This window comes from Plecotus auritus (assembly GCF_963455305.1).
Source record: "Plecotus auritus genome assembly, chromosome: 5".
Lineage (NCBI taxonomy): Eukaryota > Metazoa > Chordata > Mammalia > Chiroptera > Vespertilionidae > Plecotus > Plecotus auritus.
Genome location: NC_137776.1, coordinates 183,258,102 through 183,281,931, shown reverse-complemented (window position 1 = coordinate 183,281,931; position 23,830 = coordinate 183,258,102). Strand labels below are relative to the sequence as shown.

The 23,830-nt window shown below is 47.8% G+C and overlaps 1 protein-coding gene across 1 annotated transcript in view; it reads left to right on the top strand.

Moving 5' to 3' along the window:
- Window positions 1-23,830, top strand: part of SETX (senataxin) — a 58,962-nt gene that overhangs the window by 18,808 nt on the left and 16,324 nt on the right. The window contains exons 8-15 of the mRNA XM_080671003.1: window positions 415-586; window positions 690-777; window positions 2,975-7,129; window positions 10,438-10,537; window positions 16,006-16,179; window positions 18,029-18,261; window positions 19,358-19,525; window positions 20,060-20,210. Of these exons, the coding sequence (XP_080527129.1) occupies window positions 415-586; window positions 690-777; window positions 2,975-7,129; window positions 10,438-10,537; window positions 16,006-16,179; window positions 18,029-18,261; window positions 19,358-19,525; window positions 20,060-20,210 (5,241 nt within the window). The remainder of the gene's footprint in view (window positions 1-414; window positions 587-689; window positions 778-2,974; window positions 7,130-10,437; window positions 10,538-16,005; window positions 16,180-18,028; window positions 18,262-19,357; window positions 19,526-20,059; window positions 20,211-23,830) is intronic.

Here is a 23,830-nt window from a genome sequence, read left to right as displayed (position 1 = left end):
ACAATTTAAAAATTTGCCAGCTTTTTTTGTTGTTGTTAATCCTCACTGGAGGATATTTTTTCCATTTTAGAAAGAGAGGAAAGAAAAAACACACATTGATGTGAGAGACCCACATCAATTGGTTGCCTCCTGCACTCGGCCTAACAGGAGTAGGGAACCTGCAACTCAGGTACATGCCCTTGACCAGAATCGAACCCAGGACCCTCAACCCTATGGTTCTCGGGCCGATGCTCTAATCACTGAGCTATTGTGATTAGACAGGGCTTGCCAGCTTTTTAAAACCTGAAATTGGCAGTGCTTTGCTTTCAGTTACTTGCTGCTTTGTTTTAAGATAAAGATGCTTAATTCTTAGTATATTTTAGTATCTTTTCTAATTGTTTTGTAATTTGGCAATAACTCTTAATTGTATTTCAGATGATAGTGAAGATCCTTTCTGGCCAGCATTACACTGTTTCATGGTCATTTTGGATCGCCTGGGATCTAAGGTCTGGGGTCAACTTATTGATCCTATTGAGGCCTTTCAGACCATTATCGACAATGCAAGCTACAATAGAGAGATCCAGAATATACGGAACAGCTCTGTGAGGTTAGTTCCATAATATGTCAGGATCTCAAAGTTATCTGTAAGGAACTCTGTTGTATCTTAACCCCTTCATTTCTGTAATTTCTATTTTTTCTTAATATTCAAGGGCCAAGTCAGAACCAGAGTCGTGTCTGGATGATATGGTGACTTGCAGCCAGATTGTGTACAATTATAACCCAGAAAAGACCAAAAAGGTATACAATAGTTTGAGCATTTAGATGACATTCTATAGCCTTTGCGTTGTAAGACCATGTTATACATAATTAGTTGACTTGCTGATTTTATGACATGTAGCTAATCCCGAATCGGTTGCTGCATAAAGGCTTTATGGTTGAACCAGATGTATTGTGCACAGGAGAAATAATGGACTTTAACTACTGCTGGGGCTGACCAGCAGACCCTGAGCAGTGGATGAATGATTACTCTGACACACGGTTCTGTGAAAAAGAGGGCTAAGGGACTGCTTGGCTAGTAAAACCAAATAGCAAAGAGACACAAAACAACAATCAACAGAGACACTCCTATATACGATATTTACAGGCACGCATAACCCACAGACCAGACTTAATAAATTAGAGTCCCTTTTGTAAATGGGCTGTTAGCTCCATTTTCTTGGGTACTTTTCCTTATCTCCTTAAAAATATTAAAGGAGAGTGGCTCATGAATCCTATTACATTGTTGGTCTTGCATAAGTGGGCAAGCCAAAACCTCTCCTAACATGGCTTGCCTGACACAGGATCCCATAACCGAGGATCTAGTTGATGAACTCTCCTACAATGGTGGTGGAGGATCGGGAAATATGTCCTCTAGCCGTGGGGCTTTGGATACTACAGGTTCTGCTTCAGGAGGAGGGAGTGGTGGTAGTTGCTCCTGGCATTCTGTAGGCTTCTGATCTTCCATATGGAGTAGGCATAGTGCAGCTCGAACAAGAACCCACACCTTTCCTATATAATGAAAGCCTAATATGCAAATTGACTGAATGGTGGAACAGCTGGTTACTATGATGCACACTGACCACCAGGGGGCAGATGCTCAATGCAGGAGCTGCCCCCTGGTGGTCAGTGTGCTCCCACAGGGGGAGCACTGCTCAGCCAGAAGCTGGGCTCATGGCTGGCAAGTGCCGTGGTGGTGGTGGGAGACTCTCCCGTCTCCACGGCAGTGGTAAGGAGCAGTGAGCCGAGTGGTAAGGAGCAGTAAGCCGGCAGGTGGACATCCCCTGAGGGGTTCTGGACTGCGAGTGGGCACAGGCTGGGCTGAGGGGATCCCCACCCTCCAGTGCACGAATTTTGTGCACTGGGCCTCTAGTAGTTAATGACAAGGGCACTCATTTTTTCTGGGCCTGATTTCTCTTTAAATTTCTGCCTGCTTGTTCCCAGAGATCAAGGTCTAATGTTCCAGAATCAGGGAACCAAGGATTATAAATTGTAACAGTCTGCCACAGGCCCTTTAATTGTTCTTCTGTAACCAAGGCCCCGTTTGCTTTCAATAACTGTTTAAGTACTCATATATTGCTGTTGCTCGGCGGACAGCTGCTGCCCCATTGTGAAACCTTAGCTGAGAAACAATCCCCTTGAACTTGGAAATCCCCAGTGGGCTCCAATTACTGCAGTTATTTTCGTTTTTGAGGTTTCTGCCATGTCTTTTTGAATTCTTCACACAGGGCACCACTTGCTGGGGCTGACCAGCAGACCCTGAGCAATGGATGAATGATTACTCCGACACACAATTGCTGTGAAAGAGATGACTAAGGGACTGCCTAGCTATAGGAACCTAACAGCCCCATTGGCCTGTCTCAGGCTTTTATTGCAACAGCAGCTTGAACTAAAATTGACTCTTAGATACTATCAGTAGGGTAAGCACCCTTGAGAAAGACACACGTCTATAGTGTCCTTTATACAAGGACGTCTAAAGACTAAGCATAAAGATTCTAAAAAACACCCGGGGCTCACACGGACACAGACTTGTTTGGAAAGATCAAGGCAGGGCGCTTGCCTTCCGCCAACTCCCCTTGGGGGTTCTGACCTTTTGGAGTTTCCTCCTTACAGACTTTCCACCTAAATCCGGTGCCTCCCCACAAACTACAATGTGCACACTTTGGAAACTAAATGCAGTTAGTAAGGGTAGAAAGTTTATGGGTATGGGGGAGATAAGTGACATGACTGAAATCAGAACCAGCTAATGGAAAGAGGGCCAGAGTACATGGAAGTGTTGTAGGTTTACCATTACATGAAACCTGCACCTCAAAATTGAACTGTATTTTCAATTTCTTGGGGTTATGTGTAAACCAAAATCAGAAAATGGAGCCATGTATTTTTTTGTTTACAACTTGTGTGCTAACCTTGTCATGAATAGTGCTTGTTTGTCTGAATGTCAGTATTTCTTTCATTTTAGGATTCAGGGTGGAGATCAGCCATTTGCCCAGATTATTGTCCCAACATGTATGAAGAAATGGAAACATTAGCCAGCGTGCTTCAGTCAGATATTGGTCAAGATATGCGTGTTCACAACAGCACATTTCTGTGGTTCATCCCTTTTGTTCAATCCCTCATGGATCTTAATGATTTGGGTATGGCTTACATAGTAGAGGTCATTCACCATCTGTACTCCCAAGTCAAAGATGTTCTCAACCAAACAGCTGTGGTGTGTGACAAAGTCACTGAATTTTTTCTCCTAATTTTGGTTTCGGTGATTGAACTACATAGAAGTAAAAAATGTTTGCATTTGCTGTGGGTTAGCTCCCAGAAGTGGGTAGAAGCCATTGTGAAATGTGCCAAGCTTCCCACTACTGCATTTGCACGAAATTCTGAGAAGTCATCTGCCAGTGGCTCCAAAGGAGCAGCAGTGATAACGTCTCTGTCACTGCATTCAGTGCCATCTAACTCTGTACAACTCGCTTGTGTGCAGCTGATTAGAAGTCTCCTTAAAGAAGGTTATCAGCTTGGGCAGCAGACTCTTTGTAAGCGATTCTGGGATAAGCTCAACTTATTCCTGCGAGGAAATTTATCTCTAGGTTGGCAGTTGACTAGTCAGGAAACGCACGAGTTACAAACTTGTTTAAAGCAAATTATTAGAAATATAAGACTCAAAATGCCTCAATATACTGCTTTGGCAGAGCTGGCTCCTCCCTGTAAAACCTCTCCTGCCTCTAATGGTAAAGAAGAAAGTGAACAAATAGGGAAGGCGTGTGAAAAAGACATCCCCTGTCTGGAAAGTTGCAGCCCAACGTGTTCTAAAGAACCAATGAAAGCTGATGTATGTCAAGAGCAAGAGAGCAGTGTAGTAAGCAAAGCAAGCAACACTATAGAAGAAGAAGGTAATGAGCAAAATTACATAAAAGATTTGAAACTAGAAGGCCATCTCTCAGCTGAGTCACACTTAAAGCAGAGTAGTAAAAACCTTTCCACTGAAAGAACCCAAGATCAAGTTAAAATACACAAAAGGAAGCAGAAGTCTGTAAAAAATAATTCCTCCTGTACACCACAGAACTGTACTTCAAGAAAAGATCCAGAAGAGGGATGTGACAGAGGAGTAACTATGTCAGCACATTTGTTGACTGATTCTAACACTGATTCTCTGGAAAAGGCACCCACATCAAAAGAGGATTTCTCTCTAAAGAATGATGTTGTTGGCAAAACCTCAAAAGCAAAAACTAAGGCACAGAAAAGTGACATTTGTACTAAGTTATCCAATGTAATAAAGAAGCAAAACAGGAAAAGTGCCTTGGTCAAAAATACTGTGGACTTAGAGGGAGACGTGACTGTCTCCGACCGTGAGAATTTATGTTCAAGGACAGATACTGCAGGTCAGAAAGGCAATGGCTTCCTACAGAACTTTTCTTTAGACCCTAATGATAGTCTGGATCATAAAAATGAAGGACAGAAATCTCATAACAGTTTATTGCTGAAACAGTTGAAGAAGGAAGAGTTAGATGTTCCTTCTTCCCATGAAAACGATTGTCAAATACAGGAATGTCATGTTGATAATAAAGATTTTATCTCATCTACTTTCATGCCTAAAACATCTCCCTGTAAAGATCCTGTGACTTTACTTGGATCAAGAGATAAGGAGATTAACAAGAGCACTGATCGGGTTTCTTCTGACCTGAGAGAACAGGCCCCTAGCAGTCCTCAGTATGACACCCTAACAGATTCTCAGGTAGACAGAGACCTCCACAAATTATCTTTAATAGCTCAAGCCAGTGTCAGTAAGTTTCCATCAGTTTCAACTCAAAAAAGCTCATCCCAATTACAGAGAAAAGTAGAAGATAAAAGAAGTTTCAGGGCCAACCAAAATAATGTCAAGGAAACCTGCATTGGACAAGTTATTATTATTTCAGATTCTGATGATGATGGTGATGAGCAAATTCCAGATTTTGAGAAACACAAACAAGATAAAATGTGCATTGAGAAAGAATGGCTAGGGCAGGGTACTTCAATAGCTAATATGAATGTGGACATGAAGCCAACAAAGGAAGAAAAGACAGAGGAGTTTGAGGACTCCGGTTCTCAGGTTTTTGAGTTTGAAAGCCAACAGAAAGTGTTTTCAGTTTGGCAAGATCAAAAACCAGACAATGGGAATTTAGTTCAAGAGGATGGAAAAAATTCATGTTTGACTTATACAGCAGATATCACAAATGATTGGGGTTATGATACAGATTACCCTATGTCCGAAGAAGTTACCAAAAATGAAGCAGAGGGCACTGAGCATGCAAAATCACAAAGTGGTAGTTCTGTCAAGGAAGTTGGTGAAATTCAAGTAAAAAAATCCAAGAGAAAACACTTAAAAAAAACAATGGCTGAAGATTCTTTAAGGCCTTCATCCTCTGTCAGAAATAAGGACCAATCTGATACTCTTAATGAGAGAGATCTAACTGAAAATGATACTAAAATTGCAGACATAAGGACGTCTCCTGATTCAGGTGTTGAGAGAGCCACTCCGGTTTCCCTGAAGAAGTCATCTCCAAAGCATCGAACTTACTCCAAAGTGGATCAGAGAGCCTCGGTTTCTAAAACGCCTAAGAAGACACATTCAGAGACCAAAAAAGAGCAGAATAAAGGTTCAAATTACATAAGTTGCAGGAGCACTCCTGCCATCATGCTACCAAAAAAATCTCGCCAGTGTCCTGAGCCAACCTCAGTGGCTGAGAAACTTGGTCTGAAAAAGGCTCCTCGTCGGGCATTTGAGTTGTCTCAGCGATCTTTAGACATTATAGATAAATTACGCAACCATGGCAAAATTGTTGGAGAAATTGGTACCCCAAAAAAGACTAAACTAATTTCTCCTCAGAATCTTCCTGGGAACGATAAGAAACTGCTCGTGAGTCAAGATCTTCAGTTTCAAAGGCAGAGGAGACCCAAATCTCATCGAAACAGACAAGGACTTTATGACAGTGCAGACACTCCAAGAGCAGGACCACATGCGGCCCAGAATTCTGACAGTGTTATACCGGGTATAGATAGGTCAGATGACAGTAACAAAGGAGGAACTGAGGTCATGGCAAACAGTAATGGAAATCAGTCAATAAAATGTGTGTCTCCTGAACAAGGGCCTGGGAAAGAAAAATATGTTTCTCAGGTGGCTGGTGATGCTTGTCTTTTGAGCCCTTGTAGTTCCCCCGTGTTAAATGGAAGAATACCAACCAGTGAAATTATGGTCTGTACTCCAGAGGACCCTTTAGGTGGTGGCAACCTGACTGGACATCATTTAGAGGTGCCAACTTGGAAAAGGGGACAGCTTGACTCTGACAGTGATATGGAAGGAGATGACATCTTTTTAACACAACATGATCCCGAAGATATGGACTTATGTTCACAAATGCAGAATGATGATGATGGACTCATTGAAGAAGTCCATTGGAAAAGCGTTGATGTAGAAGATTCTGTAAATCGTCCTCAGTCAGAATCTTTGAGTAGCGCAAGATGTAAGTACAAAGATTGTGTGGAAACTGTGAAAAGCCAGGGTGAGTACTGCCTAAAACACTCTGAAGCTAAAGCAGCAGATGAAGATGTCTTTCGTAAACCTGCCCTGCCTCTTTCTGCATCTAAACCTTTGAGACCTTCCACTACGAAGATTTTTAGCTCAAGCAGTACTTCACGAATTGCTAATTTTTCCAAGTCTTTGGAAAGTGCCTCGGCACCTCCAGGCCTAAAAAATAGGTCAAATGGAGGACAGCCTGCTTCAAAAGTACCACAGCCTGCCTCTCTGTTGTCTCCAAAGCCAAGGGCTGAACTGAAGAGTTTATACAATAGTCTTCATTCTCCAACTCCAAATAATTCCAGCAGGCAAGCTTTCAAACTCCCATTTGCTGAAAGCAGACCTTTTTCTTCTTCGCCAGTCAACATTCTCTTATCATCACAGTCCATCTCTGACACCTTTGTCAAAGAGGTCTTAAAATGGAAATATGAGATGTTCGTGAAGTTTGACCAGTGTGGGCCCCCAGCAAGTCTTTGTCAGGCCATCTCAAGACCCGTGCCTGTCAGATTTCAAGATTGTGGAGATTACTTCAATGTTTTCTTCCCTTTGGTGTTACTGAATGCCTTTGAAACAGTAAGTATGGATTTTAATTGTACCATTCAGGCTTTGAAGTTGCTTCTTTTCTTGACCCTGCTAAGCAATGGGGTGCAGTTAAAACAGCTGTCCTCGGGGTGCTGCCGCTTCGGTTTCACTTGAAGCAGACATCTGTGCCAGGTACTGCTTGAGATGCTTGTGGCCCGGTGGTGACGTTTCCTTTGCCTCTGCCCTCTGCAGCTACAGGCACAATTCAGCTAGCCCTGGAGGATACATTTGTCAGTGCAAAGAGGCGATAGTCTTCCATCTGCTTTTTTTTTAAAAAGACGTTTTTATTGATTTGTAGAGAGAGAGGAATCCTAATATATAAAAACCCTGGGTCATAACGACCAGTAACAACCAAGGCTCGACCAACCCAAAGTCAGTCCTGCAGTCAGCACTAAGTTGCCATGGGGGCTGCGAATTAGAGCCAGAGAGAGAGGCCTGAAGAGAGAAGCAGGGACTGATCCATTGCCTCTGTGGCAGCTTTTGATCAGCACTTACCTCTCTCTTTCTCTCCTAGTCTGGGCAGCAGCCGAGCCTCCATTTCTCTTCAGGTCTCCACCAGGGCTGCTGATCAGCTGGCCTTTCTGATCAGGCCCCATAGGTCCAGAGACGCTGACTGGCATAGAAACTGATCAATCAGAACCAAATCTGGGTGAAGTGTGAGGAACCAATGGCTGCCTAGGAGGCAGAGCTTTTGATGCTGACTGGCATAGAAACTGACCAATCAGAACCAAATCTGGGTCAACTGTGAGGAGCCAATGGCTGCCAAGGAAGCAGAGCTTTTGACGCTGACTGACATAGAAACTGACCAATCAGAACCAAATTAGCCAGCAGAGGAGGGCAGTTGGGGCCAAGATCAGGCAGGCAGAGGCAGTTGGGGAGGAAATCGGGCCAGCAGGGGAGAGCAGTTGGCGAGATCAGGCTGGCAAGGGAGGGCAGTTAGGGGCGATCAGGCAGGCAGGCGGAAGGGTTAGGGGCAATCAGGCAGGCAGGCAGATGAGCGGTTAGGAGCCAGCAGTCCCAGATTGCGAGAGGGATGTCCGGTTGCCGGTTTAGGCCCGATCCAAAGGGGTCCCCGATTAGAGAGGGTGTAGGCTGTGCTGAGGGAACCCCTCCCCTCCATGCATGAATTTCGTGCACTGGACCACTAGTAGATGATAATGTCTATCAGCCTCCTCCTATACACACCCTACAGGGGATTGAGCCTGCAATCCAGGTATGTGCCTTGACTGGGAATCAAACCGGTGACCTCTTGGTTCATGGGTCGATGTTCAACCGCTGAGCCACACTGGCTGAGTTGGTTTTTTTGTGTGTGTTTTTTTAAAGTAATGGAAGCCTTTACTCCATTCTCTTGAAGAGGTGGCAAAGGATAAATTACACTGAGCAACAAAAAACAGTAAATCCTACATTTCTCTTAGCACATTTGTCTTTCCCGTTTCTTACTCACTGTAGCAGCTGCTCTCTCCCTTCAGCTCCTCCTCCCCTCCCCAGCACATCAGCCTGGTTCTCTCTCCCTCCCTCCCCGGCGAGGACTGCCTAATGAAATGCCCAGTTCCCAGTTAGGTTTGAACCTCAGGAAAACAACTGGTGATTCTCTTGGTTAGCACCCGAGCGCGTTGCTGGCCTAGGCGTGCGGGTTTCTGTTTGTTGGTTTGACATTTATTCTGCTTTTTCTCTGAGCTTCCTGGATCTGGGATTTGGTGTCCAACATTAATTTGGGGAAACTCACAGTCCTTATTGCTTCAAATATTCTCTGTTCCTTCCTCTTCTGGGTTCCCCTTACTTGCCCGGTGCACTTTTGCGGTTGTCTGACAATTCTTGGATATGCTGTTCTTGTTTCCCTTTGTTTTTGAGCTTTGGTCGTTTTTGTGGCTGTAGCCTCGAGCTCAGACAGTCTTTCCTCAGCCACGTCTGCAGTGAGCCCGTCACAGGCCTTCTTGTTCTTCATTTCTGCTCCAGTGCTTTGGACGGTTAGCATTTCTCTGATTATTCTTATCATGTACATCTCTGCTTACATTACCTAGTCTTACATGGTCTACTTTTTCCAGTACACTCTTAGCATGTTAACTACAGTTTTTAAAATTCTTTGGTTTGGTAGTTCCAACACCCTGCCATGTCGGACTGGTTCTGGTGCTTGTTCTTCAAGTTGTGTGGTTCCCTTGGTGCACGCCTTGCCGTCTTTGTGGAAAGGTGGCCATGAGGTGCTGGTGGCAGGAGCAGCAGTCACTGGGCCGTCGGGAACGTGGGGAGTGGGGGGAGGGCGGTGTCTGTAGCCCCGTGATTGCCCCGCCTCTGGACTGAGCCTTGTGCACGTTGGGCAGGCCCTCACCTCCTCGGGTGGGCCCCGAAGGCGGGAGTGGCTGAGTTGGTTATTGCTCTCCCCCCAGACGTCTGAAGTGCTCACTCCACCCCAGCAGGTTAGGCTCCGGTAGAATGTTCCCCACAGAGCAGGCCTTGTTAAGAAGATCAGAATGGGCCGAAACCGGTTTGGCTCAGTGGATGGAGCGTCGGCCTGCGGACTGAAAGGTCCCGGGTTCGATTCCAGTCAAGGGCATGTGCCTTGGTTGCGGGCACATCTCCAGTAGGAGGTGTGCAGGAGGCAGCTGATCGATGTTTCTCTCCCATCGATGTTTCTAGCTCTCTATCCCTCTCCCTTCCTCTCTGTGAAATGTCAATGAAATATCAATAAAATATATTTTAAAAAAAAAAAAAAGAAGAAGAAGAAGATCGGAATGGAATGCTCTGGTGGGTTTCAAAATGGATCTTCTTCCCCTCCGGCTGCTGGAAGCAAAGGATTTTCTCCAGGATTCACTGTGAGCACCTTGTGGCGCTCCCCGTGTAAAACTCACCAAGTGGGGCCCCTCTACTGGGTCCCTCTAGGGCCTAGAGTTTTTAACATTAGAATTGTCCATGCCAAGCCTCCAGCAACTGGTCAGTTAAAGGTCAGGGTTTCCTGCCTGACAGGTTCTTACTTACGGGGTCTGCTCTGTGAGTGTGGCTGGCTGTATCCACCTGCCTGTCCCCAGTTTTGTGGGCAGGAACCTCGCTTCTCTGTTGAATGGAAGAGGAGTTGTTGATTTTTCGCTTTGTTCAGATTTTTACTCCGTTAGGATGGAGCGGCAACTTCTAAGATCCTCTTAGTGCTCATCAGGAAACTGGAATCCCCAGTTAATTGTTAGTGTTTCTGCCACCTGGGATTCTAGGTTGTGGATTTTGCTGTGGTTTTGGGAAATGGTGCTGTTTAGCATCGGCTTTCCAGAATGTTTTTGCTTTCTTCATCTGCTTTTTGTGGCTTTGTATAGGTAGCACAGGAATGGATCAACTCTCCAAACAGAGGAAAATTCTATGAGTTGAAGTTACGAAAATTTCCTGCGGAATATAAAAAATACTGGGAGTTGGTGGGTAAGTTCTTTCTTATGTAACTTGGAACGTATCGTATAATAATTGGACATTTCTATTTGAGGAAGTATCACTGATTTTTCTGGGGCATAGGTTTCTTAAGATGAATTTGTAACCTCTTACAAAGAATATGTTTAAAGTCTTAATGAGGATAATTACTGGGACAGTTACGAATAGAACATTTATGGTTTTAATCATTCTGTAAATAGAATACCACGGGCCAAAGTGTTCATGGAAGCTAGACATGGGGGAGAGGGTGAGTGAAGGGGCGAGATGGGGTGAAGGGTGGGTTGTAATAATAGTGTTTATAGATTCTGAGTAAATATTCCTGCTGTCTATCTTTTCATTTCATGATCAGTGTAAAACATATAATTGCATGTATGTATCCGTTATAAATAAGCCACATATTGAGAACTCTAAAATGAGAGCGTGTTGGTGAGGCACAGAGCGTGTGACTTCTCAGACACTGCTGGGGCAGAATTCCGCACAGCAGGCATGGCATTATCTGGCCAAGCTGAACTTAGGTATGCGTAGACCCTGAGACGCCGCAGTCCCCTTCTGGACATACGCCACAGAAATGCCCTCACAGTAACACTAAGGGACACATGAGTGATCACAGTAGCATTATGACGTGCTCCCCCAAGTCCATCCTCCTTCATAGATTCACCTAAGGAAAAAGCACGTGTGTCTGTTTTGGAGGCCAGGTACTAAATGCTCGTTACAGATTTAGGTACTATGAGCCAGCGGTAAAAAAGACATCCCCCACCATTCTAGTGGCTTTATACAGAGTGAGGGAAGGTAGGTTTGCAGCGGTGAGTACCCAAGTTTATTCTTGTATTATTTATTAATTACTATGTTATTTTCCATACAATCAACTCTGTATACACTCTCTGATCGTAAGATATAGATGCTCGGTATGTAGATGTTAAAAAAAACACACCAGAAAATTCCTGCCTTCCTGAAGCTTACACTTGACTTACTTTCATTTGCTATATTGTAGATGTCTTTGCAGAGTCACTAAATGAAGATGGCATGTTCAGTACTTGTAGTTCTGCCACTGTGAGCATATTCCTGGTTGCATTTAGCCGGTCACGGCTAGTTAGATGTGGACACGGTTCACCGTTTCTCACTGTTATAAACACTGAGTGAACCTTTGCCGAGTCCAACAGGATGCCGCACATTTTGAGACTTGGACTCATATTGCCGCTGCTACTGAGAGGAATATCACTTCCACTTCTGTTATGGGTGTAAGAACGTATATCTCCCGCATTTGCTGATTTAAACTCTTTCAGATTTATATATGGAAATGGGTCTCATTTGAGGTGGTGGTTTTGCCCCCAGATCTTCACCGGTCCTTTGTATTATTGGGGGTCGTGGGGCAAGACAAATGGTCTCGGTGTGCCCTTCGTGCTTTTTTTCTGTTAGGGAGGTTTTCTTTTTAATTTGGATGCTTTGTTGTAAATAGTATTTAAATCACTAATTTATATGGCATTCATCTGTACAGTTCATTTTTAACATTTAAAAGAATCTGCAGAAATGATTTTTTAAAATTTCTTTATTGTTGAAAGTATTACATATGTCTCAGGAACATTTTTTCTGGTCAGCACTTGTTTTCAAACTGGCTGTCCTGGTCCAGGCACTGTGATAATGGGGAGCAGTGGAGTCATAAACATCAAGAGTCATTTCGTTTGGTAGTTGTGTGCCCTCAGTTTGTCGACTGGTGCTAGTTTTTATGTATGCCCATAAAAAAGAAGGCTAGTGGCACTTCAGCGTAAATTTTCTTTGTTCAAAGCTTAGTCTGGCCTCACCCATTTTTCAAGTTAATTAAACGCGAAAGGAGTGGAAATGGAGTTATCAGCTCTTGAAGTGCATATGCATTTTAGCGGGACAGCCTGTGTATGATTGTATGGCCACATCGCACTGTCACTGTTGGTAGACATTTTCCCTAGCAGGGCTCTCCAAGGCCACCCCCAGGTTCAGTGATTGGCTGAGAGGGTCAGCATATTGTCACGCTTGTGGCTGTGACTTAATTATGGCAAAGGACGCAAAGCAACATCAGCGAAGGGAAAGAGAATGGGGTGAAGACGAGGAAACTGGGAGCACGCTCCCCGAGTTCTCCGCCAATGGAGTCACGCAGGACACCCTGGGCCCGGTCCCGGTCCTGCCGGCTCAGGTGAAACCTAACCCACAGGGAAGCTCATTGGCCATTCGGTGCCCACAGCCCAGCCTGCATTCCTGACTTCCAGAAGGAAAGCGGTGTTGGGCATAAACCATATTCTTCCTGCACACAGTTTAGGCACGGTGAGCGTTCCCATCAGCAAAGGAAGAGAACGGTTCGAAATACACGTTCCCAGGTGCCAGGGGCCCACCGTGGGAACAGGCCTTCCAGAGGGTGCGGCCTCGGCCTGCTGGGTGACTTCACACGCAGCATTGCATGTGTAACGTCACCGTGATCACTCGGTGTTACCGTGAGGGCATTTCTGTGGCTGCGTCCAGAAGGGGACTGCGGAGTCTCAGGGCCTCCTGACACCTAAGGTCAGCGTGGCCAGATGATGCCATGCCTGCTGGGCGGAACCCTGCCCCAGCAGTCTGAGAAGTCCCACCCTCCGGCCTCACCAACACGTCTGTGTGATGGCCTGTTGGCTTTATTTGGTGGTGGCCTTTGTGCTAGTCCAGGGGTGGGCAAACTTTTTGACTCGAGGGCCACCATGGGTTCTTCAACTGGACCGGAGGGCCGGAACAAAAGCATGGATGGAGTGTTTGTGTGAACTAATATAAATTCAAAGTAAAGGAGCGGAGGGGAGAGCAAGAGAACCGGATAGAACAGCCGGATCCGGCCCGCGGGCCGTAGTTTGCCCAAGGCTGTGCTAGTCAGTGGGGCCCTCATAGAGTTAGCAGGTGCCTCAGTGACCTCTTGGGGGGAGGGGGGGGGAGTGCCTTCGCAGGCTCTTTTCCAGCTTCCTTCCTCTCTGCCCTTCTCCTCACTGCTTGTGAGGGCTCTCATGGCTGGCGCAGGCCGTGCTGCCACTCGGGCTTGCATTTTGACTCTAGTGATGTCCTAAAAGTTCGTACTTTATTCTTTGTAAGAATTTCTTATTTAACATAACAACTGCATTGTGAGTGTGTGTGTGTGTGAGTGTGTGTGTGTGAGTGTGTGTGTGTGTGTGTGTGTGTGAGAGTGTGTGTGTGTGAGTGTGTGTGTGTGAGTGTGTGTGTGAGTGTGTGTGTGTGTGTGTGAGTGTGTGTGTGTGTGAGTGTGTGTGAGTGTGTGTGTGTGTGAGTGTGTGTGTGTGAGTGTGTGTGTGTGTGAGTGTGTGTGTGTGAGTGTGTGTGTGAGTGAGTGTGTGTGAGTGAGTGTGTGTGAGTGTGTGTGTGAGTGTGTGTGTGTGTGTGTGAGTGTGTGTGAGTGTGTGTGTGTGAGTGTGTGTGTGTGTGTGTGTGTGTGTGAGAGTGTGTGTGTGTGAGTGTGTGTGTGTGTGTGAGTGTGTGTGTGTGTGTGTGTGAGTGTGTGTGTGTGTGAGTGTGTGTGTGTGTGAGTGTGTGTGTGTGAGTGTGTGTGAGTGTGTGTGTGTGTGAGTGTGTGTGTGTGAGTGTGTGTGTGTGTGAGTGTGTGTGTGTGTGTGAGTGTGTGTGTGAGTGAGTGTGTGTGAGTGAGTGTGTGTGAGTGTGTGTGTGAGTGTGTGTGTGTGTGTGTGTGAGTGTGTGTGTGAGTGAGTGTGTGTGTGAGTGTGTGTGTGTGAGTGTGTGTGTGTGTGTGAGTGTGTGTGTGTGTGAGTGTGTGTGTGTGTGAGTGTGTGTGTGTGTGTGAGTGTGTGTGTGAGTGAGTGTGTGTGAGTGTGTGTGTGTGTGTGTGAGTGTGTATGTGTGAGTGTGTGTGAGTGTGTGAGTGTGTGTGTGTGAGTGAGTGTGTGTGTGTGTGTGAGTGAGTGTGTGTGATTCGTGCTCTGTGCCTGCTGCAGCTCAGAGAGACTCCCTTACGTCTAGAGGAGGTGTCGGCAAACCGCAGTGTGCAGAGGTGCCTGTGCCCTGTTTGGGTGCTGCCCCAGGTTAAGCTTTCCGTGTTAGAAGGCGTGGCGCCTGGTCTCAGGGACTGTTTTTCTGAGGTTCCGAGGTGACCTGAAGCTGGGCTGCCCACGGGAAGGCTAGTTTCTTCCGCTTCACCCCTGGGTGTGGTCCTTCACGGCCCCACCCCGAAGCGGGACGGCTTCCGGGAACCAGCTCTGCGCGGGCCCTGGACTCCCGCCGCTGTCTTTAAAAATGTTACGTGTTTTTAGAGGGTGTCTGTTAAAGCTCGGGACAGTGAAACGAAGGAAGGAATTAGGGCAGAAGCAGCAGCAGGAGAGCCTTGGGGTGGGGGGGGCTCTGCTTTGGCTCCTGAGAAATGTTACAGCAAAGAAGTGAGCCAAGACGGGGCTGCTGTCAGCCACTGGGTGGTCAGAGAGAAAGGGGGCCTTGGACACAGGCTCGGGGTCAGCTCAGGATGAGCGGCTGTTCTGCCTGGTTGCAAGTCTCGCGGGGACCCCTAGAACTTCGGGAGAAAAGGTAAAGCTACACACGGGGGAAGAAAGGCACGGTGTGCCCCAGCGAGCAGGGTCGCCCCAGGTCGCCCCGGCTGCCACTCCCTGAGCAGCTCAGAGTTCCCAGGGAAATGCTGGGCCCGCCCCTTCTGGAGCTCAGCCAGTAAGTCTTCGTCGTTGCATTTGTTCTCGATGGCTCCAAACAGACGCTTCCTCGGTGCTGCGTTTCGAAAGCACTTAGGCGCAGTGGCGCAGTCCGCCTCGTGCGGGGACCGCATGCTTGATTCAGGGTTGCGGGATTTGGCGATGGGCACCGAGCATGTTTATGCTGGTGCTTGCGCTGTTTTCCCAACCCACTTCCTTACAGCTGTTCTTTCCCCGTGATTGAAACGCCACCAGGAGGCTCAGCACTCTTACGTGTCCTTGGATCTGCTTCTGGGCTTTCCCCTGGGGTTCCGAAAGGGGGGAGCAAAAGATAAAATTTCTTGATTAAAAACTAAAGTAAACTTCAAGGGAAGTAAATGTTTCAGCTACTTCTGAACGTTAAATGTTATGTTTTCATCTGTGTGGGCTTTTCAGCAGTCTGTGAGAAACGTGAGGTTCTGGGTAATCAGTATCTGTGGGCTGCCCACCTGCAGTGTGTGGGCAGCGCTGGTGCTGCCTACGCACTGGGACTTGGCACGGGCTTTGGCTCCTGTCATTTGCCCTTAAAATAATGGGGGCGGAGTCCCTCGGGGCACGCCCTTGCCTTCCTGTCCTCCCTGCTTCCCCAGGCCCGTGACTACCTTTGCCTTTCCCTCTCCGGAGCTCCAGGGGCCCTCCTGGTTCTGCAGCTTCCTCTGTAGCCAGCTGGCTCACTTCTGCCTTCGTAACTTTCTGAATAAAATTTCTCGTGTAATTTGAAAAGTAAAACAATTCTATGAAGATAAATGCTGACTTCTTCTTGTCCTGTAGTTTTTCTTGAGGAATATGAACTGTCCAAACAGCTTCACCCAAAGGAGAACGACTTGGTGTTTTTGGTTCCCGAGAGACTGAAAGGAGAGAAGAGAGACACGGAGAGGAATGCCATCCAAGCTTCCCATGACTATCACTGTGCTTACGTTCAGAAATTTCGCCGCACGTCAGTCAGTAAGTACCTCCCGAGACGCTGCAGGGAAGTCCCGGCTGTAAGCTCCCCCTGCTTCCCCCACGTCTCCTTCCCAGCGTGAGTGTGCCCTGCAGCCGACCTTCGAACACCAGGTTTGAACCGCGCGGGCCCATGTATGCGCGGATTGTTGTAGATACTGTAACTATTTTCCTTACGGTTCTCAGAACACGTTATGTTTTGTCCAGCTTACTTTAAGATACAGTGTGAATACGTGTAACATTCAACATACGTACTAATCACCTGTGTTATAGGTAATGTTTCTGGTCAGCGGTAGGCTATAACAGTTAAGTTTTGGGGAGCCAAAAGTTACACCTGGGTTTTTGACTGCGAGGAGGGGGTTGGGCACGTCTGAGCCCTGTGTAGTTCAAGGGTCACTTGTACATTCATTGGACCTCTAGGTGGATGACTTGCCATTCCGAGTCCTCTTTTATCTTCTCTAGACTCCTCTGGAAAAGGTCCAGTATTTATTGCTCTAGACTTATAATTTAAAAGCTTCCTTTTGAAATGTCCTCTCCTTGCGGTATATTCCTTCATCTGCATTGTGTTTGTTATGAAACAGACCACCTGTAAGTCACCGGTTTGTTATATCTTACATCACATTTCAACCTTGGCTGTGTGGCTCATTATGAATGCGGAGACTGAACATATGACTAAACGTGAGGCAACGTGAGGGGTTTACTGTTTACTGTTTACGTCACCCCACCCAGTGGGTTGGAGGGACTGCTTTCCCTAGGTTAGTATTACAGAAAAGCTAGCTTGAATTTAATGAGCACCTGCTGTGTGCCTTATCCTTCCTGTCACCTTTATCATCCTCCCAAGCCCTGCAAAGCAGTAAGAATTACTTGTTCCCACCTGTCAGGAAGTGAGGGGTCAGGCAGTTAAGTACCGCGGCCAAGGTCATTCTCAGCATTAGATGGAAGCCCAGCCCTGCAGCCTCCTTATGCGTGGCTGCAAAGTGCCTGTCCTTCTGTAGGCCAGGCTGCCGTTCTGACCTGGGTGCTTTCCTAGTCCCAGGGAGAACATGATTTTATTGTTCTTGCCTTTTGCGTCACATTTTAAAAACAGCGACGAGGCCCCTTTAAGTTCAGCATCAGGCTGTGTAGTCGCTGGTCGTGGTTACTGTCAGTGCGACCAGAGCGCAGTCTCAGTGTAGGTGCGTTCAGAGAGCAGAAACGGGACACAGGCGTGCCTGACGCTGGCAGAGGGTTACATCTGTCAGTACGTGTTTCTGAAGCAGTCTCTCTCCCGGAACTCCTCACGCAGCCAACCCCCAGACATCTCTGCCTTTCAAACCTCGTGCAACATCTGCTGTTCCTTTACTGGGCAGAGCCTCTTCATCTTACACTGCACCCCAATCCAGCAGCAAATCCTAGCAAGTCTTTCTTTGCAAGGTACCCCGAACTCAGGCCCCAACTCTGCTACTGCACCCTGGTCCCCCCGCCATTAACTTGTCCCTGGATGACTGCGGGAGCCTCCTGAGTGGCCCTTCGGCCAGTCCTCGCTTAAGTGTCGCCTGATCAGGAAGCCCTGCCCCGACTCCTGTCTGCCGCCGCGATCCCTGCCTCACCCCCTGCTGCTCTCTTCGGAGCACCTGCTTAGCTCCGCCTGTGTGTTTCTTGGTTGTCTGCCTCTCCCTGCTAAGAAAAGAAGCCTCTGGAGGAGAGGAGCATTGCCGGCTCCAGGGAGGCCTTTAAGAAGTGGTTATTGAGTGAGTTATTTATATAGCATGTCATACAAAGCCATACGTGATGAAATACCAGTTCTGAATAGCCTTTGGAACTGGACATGACTCACCGGGAACTGAAATGGCTTTTCTCTTTCTTGATCTAGTGCATAATGGGAAATATGAGTGTTCCCTCTCCATCCAGACGCAGGATAACTTCCCAGTCAGTGTCAACGAAACCGTGCGATGTGTTGTGATCAGTTCGCTGGTAACTACACAAAGGAAGCTGAAAGCAATGTCTTTGTTGAATAGTCGAAACCAACTGGCCAGAGCTATTCTGAACCCAAACCCCATGGACTTCTGTACAAAAGATCTACTCGCTACAACGTCTGAGCGAATTGTGAGTGATGACTGATCCCAGGGGCAGTTTCCTGTCAGGGTGAGAAAGCATCGTGTTGTGGGTCTCTGCTGCCTATTCCTGTGGCAACAACAGAACACACACTGGTGCCAAAACCGGTTTGGCTCAGTGGATAGAGCGTCAGCCTGCGGACTGAAGGGTCCCAGGTTTGATTCCGGTCAAGGGCACGTAACTTGGTTGCGGGCACATCCCCAGTGGGAGGTGTGCAAGAGGCAGCTGATCAATGTTTCTCTCTCATCGATGTTTCTAACTCTCTATCCCTCTCCCTTCCTCTCTGTAAAAAGTCAATAAAATATATTTAAAAAAAAAAAAAAAAAAAAAAAAAGAACACACACTGGTGCACGGGGAGGTCGTTTAGTGCTTAGTCGTCTTTGCTGTTGCGGAGTGTGTGAGTGGGTCAGCTTGCCTCCGCAGGAGGAAGGTGTGGTTCTGTAAAGAACTGGCAGTGTGCCTGGAGAGCAACATTAAAATGTTAGGTGAGCATTCTGCCTTGATGTCATTAGGTGGTTAAAGTTCCGGCGTAGGAGAATTGAGTGTGGCAAGTGTGGAGATGAAGCTGTCATTTTGTGTGAACGCATATCTCCTTGGAAGAGCTTCATAGACATTCCAGGAAATTAACACAGAGAAAGGCAAAAGGATGTAATATTTTTACCCCTGCAGTGTGCTAGGGCTTTCACATACATCAGCTCTGTCAGTCCTCACCCTTCAAGGAGCCCGCCCCCCTCCCCAGATCTACAAAGTCGGGGGCTAAGAGAGGTTAAGGGTTTTAAGAGCCCTGGCTTGTGAGTAAGACGGAGGTTTAGACTCAGATCTGCATCCACATCCATGCTCTTTCCACGGTATCACTTGTTTTCCTAAGGAGAGAGCTGACTAAAATGGGAAGAACCAAAGAAGAAATAGAGAAGTATAGAACAGCTTATTGTCATCCTCATTGTAAGAATCCCGATAAAAATACACTGTTCATTGCTGGGCCAAAGCCTGCAGAGTGCCTTTCTTTCCACTAGAGAAGGTGGCTTTGGGTTAAGGGTGGGCCCTTTGGGGTCTTGCCCTGTCATTCTCACTCCTGTCTTTCGCGCAGACTGCCTTCTTAAGAGATTTCAACGAAGACCAGAAGAAAGCGATAGAAACGGCGTATGCCATGGTGAAACACTCCCCGGCGGTCGCCAAGATCTGTCTGATTCATGGGCCACCTGGGACAGGGAAATCAAAAACCATCGTTGGCCTCCTGTACCGCCTGCTGACCGAGGTAGAGACGCCGGGGTCTGTGCTGTGGCTGAGGGCGTGGTGCCGCCGCCCTTGAATTAACCGACGTGTGCCTCTCTTCCTGTCAGTGTGCCCTTGTTACTGTGTGGAACTTGATCAGAGCGGGGCGGGGAGGGGGGCGCGGGGGCGGGGAGCAGAGGGAGAGAGGTTCTAAGAAATAAAAAGGGCAGAAGATGCTGTCTTGGGTGAAACTAATCCTAAGGGCCCGAGGGTGGTCTTCTGGTTTCATTCTAGGTCACATCTGCCAGGCAGCCGCCTTGAGTTCTTCCTGGCTACATTTTAGTCGGATTGCATACTGAGTAAAATAAGTGAATAGTGAGGTAAGGCGCAAGGAGGTCGGGAGGAGATTCTGTGCCGGAGTAATGAATGCCAGTGTAAGCTGTAGATGCTTTTAGACATGTGAGCTGCCTGTAAGGGGAACTGCAAACGCGCGCGGGAGTAGAGAAAAGGATGCGCTGACACATCGGGCTCATTGCTGTTCTGTTTGTTTGGTGCATGTGGCGAATTGCGGAACCAGAGGAGGGGGCAGTTGGATGAAAACTCCAACGCCAAGATCAAGCAGAACCGCGTGCTCGTGTGCGCGCCTTCCAACGCCGCTGTGGATGAGCTGATGAAAAAAATCATCCTGGAATTCAAAGAACGGTGTAAAGACAAGAAGAACCCTCTGGGTATGATCCTGCGGCGGCTGTTCACGAGCGTTCTGTTTGTTTTCGTGTTTAGTGTGGGCAGCTGTGCAGGATAAGAGCAAGCCCTTGCTGGTGGTAACCTGTCCATGGCTGGGCCCCGCTGTCCTGAGTGATTCTTGCAGCAAATATTGTAAGCGTTTTCTGGGTGCCAGGCCCTGAGCTGAGTGCTGAGGTTTCCGCAGTGAAGCCTCCGGAAGACAGCCCAGGAGGAAGAGGATGGAGGCGTGGGCAGTGAGAGGACCAGCTTTGAGCTCTCTAGAAGGAGGGAAATGTGGGAACTGCCTGGCACCTTCAGACGACCCTTGACTCAGTCCCGTGAGGGCTCGGAAGGCTTCCGGAGCAAGTGGTGCCTGAGGTGAAACCTGAAGAGCGCATAGGAGTTGGCCAGGGCAGGGGTGTGGGGGAGGGGATGCCAGCAGAATTCCTATCAGGAAAAAGGCCCAGAGGTGAGAGTTCACACCCAGCTCAGTCAGTACAGCCAGAACAGGGTTGGTACAGCCGGAACGGGGTCGGTACAGCCGGGACGGGGTCGGTACAGCCGGGACGGGGTCAGTATAGCCGGGACGGGGTCGGTACAGCCAGAACAGGGTCGGTATAGCTGGGACGGGGTCGGTACAGCCAGAACAGGGTCGGTATAGCCGGGACGGGGTCGGTACAGCCGGAACGGGGTCGGTACAGCCGGGACGGGGTCGGTACAGCCGGAACGGGGTTGGTACAGCCGGAACAGGGTCGGTATAGCCGGGACGGGGTCGGTACAGCCGGGACGGGGTCGGTACAGACGAAATGGAGTACATTCCCCAAGGGCGAGGGTGACTCCTCCACTGTGGTGTCCCAGTGCCTAGACCAGCCGTGGGCAAACTATGGCCCGCGGGCCGGATCCGGCTGTTCTATCCGGTTCTCTTGCTCTCCCCTCCGCTCCTTTACTTTGAATTTATATTAGTTCACACAAACACTCCATCCATGCTTTTGTTCCGGCCCTCCTGTCCAGTTTAAGAACCCATTGTGGCCCTCGAGTCAAAAAGTTTGCCCACCCCTGGGTTAGGGGGTGCCTGGTGGGGCTGAGTGGCTACTTGGTGCCTGGAAAGCTGGAGCAGTGCTCACTGTGGCAGCGATTCTCGGGGCTGAGGTTAAAGAAGCCCGTCTCCGTGTTGGAGGAGGAGAGACTGAAGAGCGAAGCGCAGGGCGGCAGTGCCCCAGGGTCACGGCCAGCACATCGTAGTGGCTGTTGGTGAAGAGAGCAGCGCAGATGAGTGAGGACGCCTGGGTGCAGGTGTGAGAGCTCCTGCCTGCCCGACCCTCATTCCCACGGCGCACGCCTTGAGTGGTGGGTGGGGTCAGGCTCTTCCCACGCTCAGGGTCCTCCTTCCTGACCACATTTTCTTCTTCCTGAGGGTTCCCGGCAGTACCTTTTCTCAGTTAGCATTAGATTTGGCTGCAGACAAGAGCAACTCCAAATCAGTGGCTTAAGTATGATAGAAGTTTCTTTCTTTCTTACTCGGACAGTCAGAGGGCGGCAGCTCAGGCCGTGCTGGGTTGAGTCTCAGAGACCCGGGCTCCTCTGTCCTGCTGCTCCGCTGTGTGTGGCCTCATTCCCTAGTGCACCCCACGGTCACAGACGGCTGCTCCAGCTCCAGCAGTCACATGCAGCAGCAAGTGTCCCGGGGGGGGGCGAAGAGGGGACAGAGGCACATCCTAGCCTAGTTTTCAGGAAAGTTCCCGCACACGGCCAGTAGCACCTCTGCCTGCTTCCTTTTGGACAGACCTACTCACGTGGCTACACCCAGCTCCCGGAGCCTGGGGCGTGCCGTCTTTTTTCGGGGGCCCACACCGGTTTTCTTTCCGTGTTAGCTACAGATGGAATGCATTGGCCTGTGAAACTTACACTGCGTTGTTAGTTAGCCACATTCCCAGCCGCGGTATGTTTGTGAGGTTCATGATTTTGTGGATGTCACTGTCTATCAACACAGTCACTCACGTCACCTGCTGGGGGTATTTCACTGTAGGGGTGCACGGTGTATTCATTATCTATTGATAGACATTTAGGTTCTCTTCCATTTTTTGTTATTTCATACCTTATTGCCGTGAACATTCCTATACATGTGGGTGTTTCTCCAACACAGGTATAGAGTGTTTACCGCAGCCAGTGTGGCTCAGTGCTTGAGCCCCATGAACCAGGAGGTCACGGTTCAATTCCCGGTCAGGGCACATGCCTGGTTGCAGGCCCGATCCCCATTAGGGGGTGTGCAGGAGACGGCCAATCGGTGATTCTCTCTCATCATTGGTGTTTTTGTCTCCCTCTCCCTTCTTCTCTGAAATCAGTAAAAAACATTTAATATAAAATAAAATTAATGTCTTTGTTACAAGTCTACTCAAATTTTCCAGATTTGAGTGAGTTTTGCTAATTCACATTTTTAAGAAAAATTTCACTTCATTTATGTTTTCAAATATATTGGTATAAAGTTGTTCCTTGTACTCTCATTTTTTAAATCTCATCTATATTTCTGAGGGTCACCTTTGTCATTTCCTGTATTATATATTTCGTCTCTAAATTCACCTGTGGCACAGGCCTGATTGGAAAGCCCCAGCAGAGAAATGTCCCAGCTGAGCCAGGACAAGACAGGTTCATTCTTCTCGTCCCCCCATTGGCTTCAGGCCCAGTGGCTTTCTGTCGGGGTTTCAATCCAAGCCCACTTAGAGGAAGGACTTCTGTATCTTGATTGGAATGGTAGTTTTGCCGGTGTGGTTGTCACACGCTGTGAAGCTAAAGATTTTCATCGGCATTTTATTGAATGTACCCTCACCCTCACCCTCACCCTCACCCTCCGGGCAGCCACAGCAGCTCAGGGCTTTCAGCTCTGCTTTCCAGCTTTCACTTTGTTTTGGGACCTAGAATCTGTCCTGCCTTCTTTTTTTAAAAATATATTTTATTGATTGTTTACAGAGAGGAAGGAAGAGGGATAGAGAGCTAGAAACATCAATGAGAGAGAAACACTGATCAGCTGCCTCTTGCACGCCTCCTACTGGGGATGTGCCTGCAACCAAGGTACATGCCCTTGACCGGAATCGAACCTGGGACCTTTCAGTCTGTAGGCCGACACTATCCACTGAGCCAAACCGGTTAGGGCTGTCCTGCCTTCTTACGAACTTACCTGCAATTTGAAGAATGTTTGTAATAATCTATGGGGCATCCATCTCTAGGTGTTTCTAGTGGAGTAGAAAGTGAGGGGGAGCAGAGTTTCAAAGCTTTGTTCTGTAGATTCTGCAGAAGAGGGTTGATGCTCAAATAAGATTGTTCTATGTAGTGATAGAGAAAAGTCTCTATATTTTTTAAACATCCTGCAGTTAAGAAATCTTTTTTATCTTTAACTGACCATTTTCCAAATATATTCTACCATGGAATGTTCTAAAAAACATAATTTGAGAACCATTAGTATAATAGAATCTCAGCTTTGCAGTGTAATGTTTACATTGCAATTAAGGTTTACAACCTCGCCAGCTTTCATTAAGTAGAAATGGTAAGTACTTATCTTACAGGGTTGCTACAAAGACTGTCTACAGTAACGTGTATGGAGCTCCAGTGGAGTTCCAGGCCTCCAGTTCAT